The following is an 11,307-nucleotide window of genomic DNA, read 5'->3' as shown; positions in this document are numbered from 1 at the left end:
CCACACACACGCGCACAGCCTGGACACTGCCAGTTTACTCGAGGCCAGGCAGCTGTGGCAGTGAGGCTGCGGCCCCCGGCGCTGGGCTGGGCAGTGCCGCTGAGCAGGCGTCAGACAGAGACGGGTCAGCTCCTGACTGGACGTCTTTGCCGTCAAGGAGAGACGGGGGCCGGGCCGGCGCCGTCTCGCCAGGGCAGCGGCACGCAGGGTCGCCGGGGCCGCTACGAGGATCACGTGACGCACAGCTCGGCGGCCCAGAGCGGGGGCTTGCTGGCGTAGGCGCGCCACCCGCCGGCCGCCTCCGCCGCTGCGCCCTCTGCGCCCTCGGGGGCCGGCTCCGGCTCTTCCTCCTCCCCGCCGTACGGCGTCTCCAGCAGCCTCAGCACCCGCCGCACCTGCGCGAGGAGACGGGTGAGGGTTGTGCGCGCCGGCCCTGCCGCCCTCCCAGGCCCAGGCGGGTGTGCTTGCCTCCGCGAAGTCCCCCTTCTCGGCGGCCTCGATGGCGTTCTGCGCGATGTAGTTCCTCAGCACGTATCTGGGGTTGTTGGCGCGCATCACGCGCAGGCGCTCGGCTTGCCAGTCGGCAGCGTCAGCCGCGCCCTCCGCGTCCTTGTCCAGCCGGGCTCTGTGTTGGCATCCGCACTGGTGGTGAGCAGGGACAGCCCAGCCTGCGCTCCCGGCCTGACCCAGGGGCCCCTGGACGCGGGCTCACCTGTACTCCTGCAGCCAGTCGGCCCAGTGGCCGCTGTTCCTGCTCTGCAGGTCAGCCGGGCTCAGCTGCTCCAGCCGCGACCGCTGCTCCACGCGCTCCAGCTCGCGTGTGATGTTGGCCTGGGAGCCGATGAGTGCAAACAGCTGTGGGTTCGACTGTGCCAGCATCAGCATCATGGACAGCTGCCTGCAGGTCAGGGAGCAGCTGGGACCCTGGGCTCTGGTCCCGTGCAGGCAGAGCTTCCTGTACCCGCCCCAGCCGTGGGCCACACTGCTTCCTTCGGCCACCCCAGGGCCGGCTCTTTCCTCATTCCCAGAAAGCTCGGCAGGCAGAGACCCCCAGCCAGCACTGTGAGGAACAAGGCTCCGCCCTCCGGGAGCTGGTGTGGGAATGGGGTTGGGGGCGCAAGTCCACCGGGAGCAGAGACCACTGGCCACAGCCGCGGCTGCCGTGTCAGCACCACTGCCTCTGCTCTGTGGCTGAGGAGGCGGGGCCTGACTGCCACCCTCCCGGGCCCCAGTGCCCCCGCCTCCCTGCCTGGAAGCAAGGCCTGCGTGCCCACCGAGGGTCCATGTGGGGCCGGAAGGCGAGCCTCAGCTCCTCCAGGGAGGCGCACTGCGAGGTCAGCGTGGCCAGGAACTCAGCCAGGCCGGGCGACTCCGGCTCCACAGGGAAGGAGCTCAGCGCACAGAAGGTGTTGGTGAAGTCGGCACCTGGGACACAAGGCAGACGCTGGCCCCGCACCTGGGACAGGAGGCAGACACTGGCCCCGCCCCCTCCCACGGCCTGTCTGCGACCTCTGACCCCTCCTCACCAGCCCCTTCCTCAGCTGCTGCCCATCTCACTGCCTGCTCAAGGACTTGTCAGAACAGCAGGTGGGGCGGGCCCTGTGGTCAGCCGGTTAAGCCACCGCGTGGCACACCCGCATTCGTGTCCCAGGTCCTCCACTTCAGACCCAGGTCCTGCTAATGCGCTTGGGAGACAGCAGTGATGGCTCCAGTCCTTGGGCGCCTGCCTCCCACGTAGGAGACATGCTGGAGTGCTGGGTCCTGGCCCAGTTCTGGCCTTGGCAGCCATCTAGGCAGTGAGCCAGCAGAGGGAAGCCAAGGCAGTATGGAGACAGGACGGGATGAGAATGGCTTCTGGTCTGCGTGCTGTCGAAGCTTCCTCCGTCCAGCGCAAGGCAGACTGGGAATGAGGAGCGGACGCCAGCAGGTTCACGGCGCGCGCCGGCGTTGCGCCCGCGGGTTAAGCCTCCCCTGTGACACCAGCATCTTCCACGATGCTGCCCGAGTCCCAGCCGCTCCACTTCTGACCCAGTTCCCTGCTAACATGCCTGGGGAGGCCCCCCTCCGGAGGCCCAGCTGAAGCTCCTGGCCCAGCCCTGGCTGTTGCGCCATGTGGGGAGTGAACCAGCAGACGGAAGACCTCAGAGGCAGAGTGCGAATCTTCCATCTGCTGGTTCACTCCCCACATGGCCACAAGGCCAGGGCTGGGCTGATCCGAAGCCAAGACCTGGAAGAAGCTCCAGGGAAGCAGGGGCCCCAGGACTTGGCCACCTTCCACTGCGTTCCCAGGCCACACAGAGAGCTGGGTGGGAAGTGGAGTGGCTCAGAAGAGGGATGCTGGCACTGCAGGGGGCGGGCTTTACCTGCTATGCCCAGCGCTGGCACCTGTAACTATCTTTCTTACATAAAAAAAGAAAGACACTTGTTCAGATACCTCATGCATAGCAGTAACTTAGAGCGAGCAGAGCTGGCCAAGACTAAGTCGAAAGCCGCTACAAGAGCCAAGAGGGGAACTGTAGGTGACAAAACAGTCGAATCACAATGCAGCAGAGGCACAGCGCTCGGCAGGACGGAGACAGCTGGAGCCCCAACTACGCCACATTAAGTAATGGGCAGACGTTAGCCAGGCCAGCGAGGAAGCAAACAGACCAGCCAGGCGCAGCTGTGGCAGGGCTACAGAGACCTGCCGCCTGCTGGCTCATCCCCAGACGGCCACGGTGCCAGTCAGCCTGGAACTCCATCTGGGTCTCCCACAGACCCCTGGGGAGCTCTGAAGGCAGCGACTGTCCCTGTTCTTGGAGTTAAGGGTGAGTTTGGGGGTGGGGGAGCCCTGGTCCTACACAGAGCCAATGCACTCGCTGGCAGGCAGCCGTGGTGGCTCAAGTACGTGGGTCCCTGCTGCTCTGCGGGGAGACTCCCTGGCAGTTGTGGGCGAACCCTCTCTGCCTTTGAAATAAACTTGAACGCCCACATCCTACGTTGGAGGGTACGTAACTACAGCTTCCTGGCACCTGTGTGGGAGACCTGGACCTAAGCTTCCAGCCCTGGAGGTTGTGGACTTTGGGGCATGAGCCAGCAGAGCTGTCTGCCTCGCGGACCAGAATTCCATCAGACGTGTGAAGAGCGAACAGCAGCCCTCCTCAAACCTGGGCAGAGCAGGCGGGGAGGGAGCACTTGCTGCCCGTCTGCAGAAGCCAGCAGAGCCCTGGTCTCGGAGCAGAGCGCAACCGCAGACGCTGCCTGGGGCACCGACACGTGCAGGCGGCAGCACGGCCAGAGGCCATTGCTGGCTGAAGACTGGCGCGCGTCAAGGGTGCCCACGTGAGCCCCTCCACTCACACGAGCGGCGGGGGTGTGGCTCACCCACCCCAGCAGCACTGCTGCCTGTACAGCCAGAGGGCAGGGAGCAGGAGCAGACCCCCACACTCGTGTGCACAGCAGCCGGGCCCTGGCCTCCAGACCTACGGCACTTGGCACGGACAGGTGGACGGGACCCAGGAGATGGGGTGGGGAGGAGGGTGGAGGAAGGGTGGCAGAGCCCTGCCGCTCACCCGTCAGGCGCATGGTCTCCAGCAGCTTGGCCACCAGGGCCGCGTCCTCCGCCTGCTCCACACGCACGAGGCCCAGCTTCCTGCGCATCTTCTGCAGGTAGTGCCGCTGGAACTCGGCGTCGAACTCCTCGGCCACGATGGCCTCCCCCAGCTCCAGGGGCAGCTCGGGCGCCAAGGCCTCCACCAGCTTCTGCAGGTTCCACTTGCACACCTCGGGCTGCTTGCTGTACGAGTAGCGGCCGGCGTGGTCCGAGGCGTTGCACACGTGGTCAGGGTCGTACCTGTCACCAGGGAAGAGCAGTGCTGCTCATGTCCCTGCAGGCTCAGGCCAGCACCCGCCCTGTTTCTGCTGCCTGCCTGCAGGACGCTGCCCCACACCCGCCCGGCTTCCTGTCCAGCAGGCGTGCGTGGGCCTGAGGCCAGCTCCCTGCCGGTGCAGACCCAGTCCCTGCCCCCGTGTGGGACACTCGGAGCTCCTGCCTCCGGCCCAGCCCTGGCTGTCATGGGCCTTTGGGGAGTGAGCCAGTGGATCGGTCTCTGTGTCTGCAGAGCCTGCTTCCAGCTGACCAGGCTGAGAACAGACACAGGGCCGCCGCGCCCCGTCCGTCTGCTCCCGGAGGCCCTCACCTGTCCAGGAAGCCAAAGGGCCCGTAGTCGATGGTGAGCCCCACGATGCTCATGTTGTCTGTGTTGAGCACGCCGTGGCAGAAGCCGACGCACTGCCACTCGGCCACCATCCGGGCTGTGCGCCTGGTCACCTGGACAGCACGGCCACCAGTCACTCGTGCCCCTGTGACTTCTGTGGGGACTCAGTGGCCCCCGTCCCAGCCTCCTGGGGCCGTGGGAGGTGAAGGGCTTGGGAGAGGGGCAGGGACGCTGGCCCGCTCACCCACCTCTCGGAAGAAGGCCGCATTCCTGGGCACCCGGTCCCCGTGGGCAGCCTGCAACTCGGGGTAGAAGGAGCCGATCACATAGTCGAGCATCTGCACCCGGATGTCGTTCCGCCCCACGCTGGGGCCTGCTCGCCCTGTGTGCTCGTCCGTGGGCTTGAAAATCTCAAAGGACCCAAACCTGGCAGAAGAGCCACGTGTCCATGGGCCTGGGTGGCCGCAGCCTGCGGATGGGAAGGGAATCCCCGGCCCTGGCTCCCTTCCCGAGGACAGGAAAAGCCTGGGCCCACACGGTCTCTTCAGGGCGTCAGACTGAGTACTGGGGACCAGCCAGCAAAGGTGGCATCACAGCTGGGCGGCAGCCGCGGAGCGTGGCCACCCGAGGACGCTGCACCGGGCACACCGCTCCCTCGTGTGTGCCTCCCCGGCACCCGCCCGCCCCGCAGCGACTACCTCAGGAAGGTGGGGGCCAGGCGCAGCACCACGGCGCAGGGCTCCTGCCGGGGGTTCCCGTCGTAGAACACGTCCCGCACCACCCTGGACGCGGAGGTGACGCAGGCCCCGGCCCGCGTGGTGGGGATGCCCAGGTGGAACATGGCTTCGCTGCACAGGAACTCGCGGATGCTCGACCGCAGGACCTTGCGGCCGTCCGCCTGTCTGAAAGGAGACGCAGGCTTCACCCTGCTGCTCGCCAGGGCCGGCGTCCCACACCGCGGCACAGGGTCGAGGCCCAGCTGCTCCGCTTCCAACCTGGGAAGGCAGCCGAGGACGGTCCCTGCCCCGTGTCGGGGACCAGGACGGATGGAGCTCTCGGCCTCAGCCCGGCTCAGCCCGGCTGTCGTGGCCACGTGGGGAGTGAAGCAGCAGATGGAAGCTGTCTCCCTCTCTTGCTCTGCCTTCCTTCCGCATGGGTAAGTCTTTAAATAAAGCCATTCTAGCCGGCGCCGTGGCTCAATAGGCTAATCCTCCACCTTGCGGCGCCGGCACACCGGGTTCTAGTCCCGGTTGGGGCGCCGGATTCTGTCCCGGTTGCCCCTCTTCCAGGCCAGCTCTCTGCTATGGCCAGGGAGTGCAGTGGAGGATGGCCCAGGTGCTTGGGCCCTGCACCCCATGGGAGACCAGGAAAAGCACCTGGCTCCTGGCTCCTGCCAGGATCAGCGCGGTGCGCCGGCTGCAGCGGCGGCCATTGGAGGGTGAACCAACGGCAAAGGAAGACCTTTCTCTCTGTCTCTCTCTCTCACTGTCCACTCTGCCTGTCAAAAAAAAAAAAAAAAAAAAAAAAAAAAAAAAAAAATAAAGCCATTCTGGGGCGGGCGTTCGGCCTGTCAGGTGCTGCCTGGGCTGCCCACACCCTGTGAGTGCCAGGTTCAAGTCCAGGCTCTGCTTCCTGCTGACCCAGACCCTGGGAGGCAGCCGTGCTCAAGCACCCCCCCCCCCCCCGAAGTTGTTCAGGGTACTGGCTGTTGTTGGTGTGAACGGTGAATGGGACAGCCACCTTTCTCAAATAAAAAAAATCTCTCAAATTCTTGTTACGACACCCACATTGCATCAGAGCACCTGTGTCCAGCACAGAGGGCAGGGAGGCAGCTCCAACAGTCTAGAAGGTTCTCTCTCTCAGGAGCAGACACACCCTCCGGGTCCCCAGCTTGCAGGGGTGGGGCCAGGCTGCACAGCAGGGCGCGTCCCAGGTAAGTGACCAGGTGCCAGGCCTGGAGGCCAGGGACACCCATGCGTTGGACCCCAGTCCAGTGAGCACGCCTGACTTCAACAGCACAGCCCAGGCTAATGTCCAGTTTGGTCAAACGGCCCTGACACCAACGGTCAAGGGCAGAGGAGTGCCGCTGAGGGGACCAGGCTCCTCTGTGCCTGCTACTGCCCACGGCATGCAGGGGCAGAGGCGAGAGGCCCACGCCAAATCCACACCTGGGCGCCAGCAGTACTGGCCCCCAGCCATGTACGGCTTCAGTCTACAGAGGACATCGAAGCCAGGGCTGCAGGAACATGAAATGGAGTTGGGCGCACACATCGGTGGCACACTGCCCACCCCCAGCACCCGCCTCGCCAGTCCCTGCCTCTGGGAAGAAGCCCACAGCACATGTCCATCTGCGCCGTGGGCAGCTTGGAGACCCCGCTGAACGCAGAGGCGCCGGATCACACGGGAATCCCGTTTTTGGTCCCCCCCCCCTTTTTTTTTTTGACAGAGTGGACAGTGAGAGAGAGAGAGAGAGAGAAAGGTCTTCCTTTGCCGTTGGTTCACCCTCCAGTGGCCGCTGTGCTGTGGCCGGCGCACCGCGCTGATCCGATGGCAGGAGCCAGGTACTTATCCTGGTCTCCCGTGGGGTGCAGGGCCCAAGTGCTTGGGCCATCCTCCACTGCACTCCCTGGCCACAGCAGAGAGCTGGCCTGGAAGAGGGGCAACCGGGACAGAATGCGGCGCCCTGACCGGGACTAGAACCCAGGGTGCCGGCGCCGCAAGGCGGAGGATTAGCCTAGTGAGCCGTGGCGCCCGCTGTTTTTGGTTCTTAGGGGAGCTGCCACAGCCTGCTCCGTGCCACGGGAGCCTGGCCCCACGGCCTCGCAGTCAGGAATGAAGAGTAGACACTTGGTGTGGTGGCGCTTGCTGTGTGCCGGGGTCGCCCAGGCTGCTCTGGTGAGGGTCTTTATTTTTTTATTTTTTATTTTTTTAAAGATTTATTTATTTGAAAGACAGTTACTGAGAGAGGTCTTCCATCTGCTGGTTCACTCCCCAAATGCTCGCAACAGCTGAAGTTGCGCTGATCCAAAGCCAGGAGCTTCTTCTGGGTCTCCCACGCGGGTGCAGGGGCCCAAGGACTTGGGCCATCTTCCACTGCTTTCCCAGGCCTTAGCAGAGAGCTGGATTGAAGTGGAGCAGCTGGGACTCGAACTGGCACTCATATGGGATGCTGGTGCCGGAGACTGTGGCTTTATCCGCTACGCCACAGCGCCGGCCCCATAGACCCACCCTACCCCCTGGACTTGGAACCTCCTCCTGTCCCAAGAGCGCCTCTCCAGCGTTTTAAAGTCACAAAGCCCCGAGCAGCGTGCAAGGCTCCCGTGTCTCCACGCCCTGTCAGCACTGGGCGTTGGGCAGTGCCGGGGCCAGGGCAGGAGGTAGAACCTTGTGGCGGCGGCAGCTTCTTGCGCACCGTCAGCCTGATTGGCTCTGTGGAGACGCCCGCCCATGCCAGTCCTTGGCCCAGTCTGGAACGGGGCTGATTTCCCACTGCCAAGTCTTCAGAGTTCTCTGCACTCATGTATTCTGGATTTTGACCCCTTAGACGGCCGATTTGCACATCTTTTCTCCCATTCTGTTGGTGGCCTTTCACTGTTAACGGCGTCTTTCATGCAGAAGATGTGATTCTCACGCAGCCCTGTCCGCCCGCTGTGTTGGGGTCCTGTGCTCTGAGTATCGCGTCCAGTGGCCGCTGCCATCCGCGGTGGGGACGTCGCCTGTGCCCTCGCCTGGCTGCCGCACGTGGCCACTCTGGGTGGATCCATCCACACGATTGCATCTATTTTTAAACTTATTTGAGGGGTCAATGCTGTGGTACAGCGGGTAAAACCGCTGCCTGCAGTGCCAGCGACCCGTATGGTTGCCAGTTCGAGTCCCGGCTGCTCTACTTCCAATCCAGCTCTCTGCTATGACCTGGGAAAGCAGTAGAAGATGGCCCAAGTCCTTGGGCCCCTGCACCCGCGTGGGAGACCCAGAAGAAGCTCCTGGCTCCTGATCAGCACAGCTCCAACTGTTGCGGCCATCTGGGGAGTGAACCAGCAGATGGAAGACTTCTTCCCCCCAACTCCTGCCTCTCTGTAACTCTGCCTTTCAAGTAAATACATACATACATAAATAATTTTTTAAAATAAAAATTTATTTGCAACACACAGATTTCTCCCAGCCACTGGTTCACTTCCCAAACGCCCGGAACAGCCACAGGGTCCTGAACTCCATCCAGTCTTCCACGTGGCACCTTCCAGGTGTGCACTAGGAGGCTGGAGTCGGACGCAGGGCAAGGCCGCACAGCCGGGTCCTGCAACCCAGGGTGACGGAGTCCCAGGAAGCGTGTCAGCCACGAGGCCACAGCTGGACCTGGGCCGTGCGTGTGAGGTCTGACGCCTGGCTCACTCAGGCTGCTGCGAGGCAGCCGCCCCTGCACCCCGGGTTCTCCCCTACTGCTGCCAGCGCCGGTGAGTCAGGAAGTCACCAGCTGTGCCCTTCAGATGAGCCTTAGAAAACCTCTATGCATTTGAAAGAGCAACAGAGAGGTTCTCCATCCACTGGGTCACTGCCCAGATGGCCACAATGGCTGGGGCGGGCCAGGCTGAAGCCAGGAGCCAGGAGCTTCTTCCGGGTCTCCCACACGGGTGCAGGGCCCAAGCACTCGGGCCACCTTCTGCTGCTTTCCCAGGCCACAGCAGAGAGCTGGGTCGGAAGTGGAGCAGCCCGGACTCGAACCAGCACCTGTAAGGGACACCGGCGCTGCAGGCGGCAGCTTCACCTGCTAGCCACAGCGCCGGCCCCCAGCACGGGCTGCTCCATCTCAGCAAAACGGGGCACTGGGGTTCCCACGGCGACTCGGCCACCCACCCACGTCCTCGCCACCGTCTGGCAGTTTTCACTACAAGGCTCTTAGGAGGGTATCATTCCAGGAGCCCCCCCCGGGGCGGGGAGGGGCAGCCAGGAACAGGCCAGGAGGGAGGCATGGATCCGGTATCTCTTAGAACACAAAATGCCAATTTACAAGTGCTTTATTAGTCATTCAACAAGGGATCAAAGAATAAGGGCAGGGGCCGGAGCTGTGCCTTAGCCGGTAACGCCACCGGCTGCAGTGCCGACTCCCATATGGGCACGGGTTCGAGTCCTGGCTGCTCCGCTTAGACCTGGGAAAGCAGTGGAAGATGGCCAAGTCCTGGGGCCCCTGCACCCACGTGGGAGACCCGGAAGAAGCTCCTGGATTCAGATCAGCTCAACTCCAGTCGTTGTGCCCATTTGGGGAGTGAACCAGAGGATGGGAGACCTCTCTCTCTGTAACTCTGCCTTTCATATAAGTGAATCTTCCCAAAAAACACAGAAATGTTAAATTCGGAGCCTTATGAGCTGTCTCTTGGGATGAATCTTAAAAAAAAAAAATACGGAAGGGCAGCAGGTGTTTGCCTGGCGGATAACAGGGGTGCCCAGCTCTGGCCCCAGCCGCCCGCAGCCCTGGAGGTTCAAGGCGGGAGGGTCCTGCCGCCCCCTCGCGGACTGGACTCCCGCGTGGACGGCTCCTGGCTGGGCCTGGCGTACCAGATCTGAACCCCAGCACGGCCCAGACGCCTGGCCGGGGCAAGGTCCACGGCGAGGGTGCAAGCAGGCGCCGCGCCAGGCAGCCCAGGGAAACGCACCGCTGCGGGACCTCGCTCTGCGGTCTCGGGCGCGGGCCCGCTTCTGACCCGCCCGCCCGCGCGCCCAGGCCGGGCTTCCCCGCGCCCGCGCCCGCGACCCGCCCGGCCCACCTGGAGAAGGGCGTGGGGCCGGCGCCCTTGAGCTGCAGCTCCCAGCGCTCGCCGGCCGCGGTGCACACCTCGCCCAGGTACATGGCGGCGCCGTCGCCCAGCTGCCCGGCGAACTGGCCGAACTGGTGGCCGCAGTAGCAGTGCGCGGCCGGCTCGGAGCCCGGCAGCAGCGCGTTGCCGCTGAAGAAGAGCGCGGCCTCCGCCTCGGCCTCGGCGGGCGGCGCGCCCAGGCCCAGCAGCGCCAGCGCGGGCTCCGACAGCGCCACGACGCGCGGCTGCCGCAGCGGAGCGGGCCGCACGCGGCTGAAGCAGGCGCCGGGCACGGCCCGCGGCGCGGACGCGGCGCCCTCGGGCCCGGGCGGCGGCGTCTCCACCGGCAGCGCGCGCAGGGCGCGGTTGTCGAAGCGCAGCCCGGCCAGCCAGCGGGCCTCGGGCTCCATGGCAGCGCCGCGGGCGGCGGCCGAGGAGGAGCAGGGCGCGGGCGGCGGGCCGCGGAGGCCGAGGGGCAGCGACCCGGCGCGGGCGGCCGCGAGCGAGGAAGCCCCGAGCGCTCCCCGGAACGCCGCCATGCGCGGCGCCGCTGCGGCCGGAAGCCCCTCTTTCCCGACAGGAAGTGCCGCCCACTCGCCGGGAAGGGCGGTGTCCGAGGCCGCGCCCCTTCGCGCTTGCCTGTGATTGGTTGGCCCGTCCGTCAGTCCGCAGCCGGGCTCCGCCGGGGGCGGTCCTGGCCGCGCTCGGGGCTGACCGCAGCTGAGGGACGCGGCCGGCCCCAGGCGCGCGGGGAGGCAGCTGGGGGCTGCGGGCTGCTGCGGGGCTGGGCGGTGCGGGAGGCCGCCGCCGGGTGCCGCGCCTCACGGGCCATTCGATCCCGTAGGTTCGCCGCGGGTGACGCGGCGGGCGACCCGCTGAGCAGGACGGAGGTCCTGAGGTGGGTGAGCGCGGGGGCGCTGGCCGACGGAGGCTTCGTGCGCTCAGTTTGGGCCGGGAAGAGCCCCAGGGCGAGGCTGAAGCAGAGCTTGGGCTCGGAGGTGCGGGGGCGCCTCCCGGTCCCGCACCTGCGCCCAGCGCCCCCGGCTTCCCCGCGGCCTGTCCGGGCGGGAACCTTGTGGGCGACGGTGGGCCCAGGGCCCCGGCCCTGCCCAGGGCCGCGGAGGGAATACGAGCCCCGCGGTGCCCCCTGGGCCGCCCCTGGCCCCGCACCCCCTTCCCAGCCTTGCACCACACCTGGCCCGAGAAAAGCTGAGCCCCCCCTCCTCGGGGGGGGGCAGGGATGCGGCCCCTGCACACGCTGCCTCCCGGCCGTGTCCTCCTCGGTCCACCGGTCCACCCCTCCAGGAGTCCCGGGGGGACTT

The 11,307-nt window shown here is 65.6% G+C and overlaps 1 protein-coding gene across 1 annotated transcript; it reads right to left on the bottom strand.

Annotated features, from left to right (window-relative positions):
• Nucleotides 1-17: 17 nt before the first annotated feature.
• Nucleotides 18-10,558, bottom strand: SELENOO (selenoprotein O). Its single transcript, XM_070053080.1, has 9 exons — nt 9,956-10,558; nt 4,895-5,098; nt 4,445-4,622; nt 4,179-4,309; nt 3,552-3,832; nt 1,275-1,425; nt 713-898; nt 469-625; nt 18-395 (listed from the first exon to the last, which is right to left on the bottom strand). The coding sequence occupies exons 1-9, from the start codon at nt 10,522-10,524 to the stop codon at nt 222-224; spliced, it is 2,031 nt and encodes a 676-aa protein (XP_069909181.1). The 5' UTR covers nt 10,525-10,558; the 3' UTR covers nt 18-221.
• Nucleotides 10,559-11,307: the final 749 nt, after the last annotated feature.

Source organism: Oryctolagus cuniculus, chromosome 11, assembly GCF_964237555.1.
Source record: "Oryctolagus cuniculus chromosome 11, mOryCun1.1, whole genome shotgun sequence".
NCBI lineage: Eukaryota > Metazoa > Chordata > Mammalia > Lagomorpha > Leporidae > Oryctolagus > Oryctolagus cuniculus.
The sequence above is the reverse complement of the archived record's forward strand: the minus strand, read 5'-3'. Positions and strand labels throughout refer to the sequence as shown.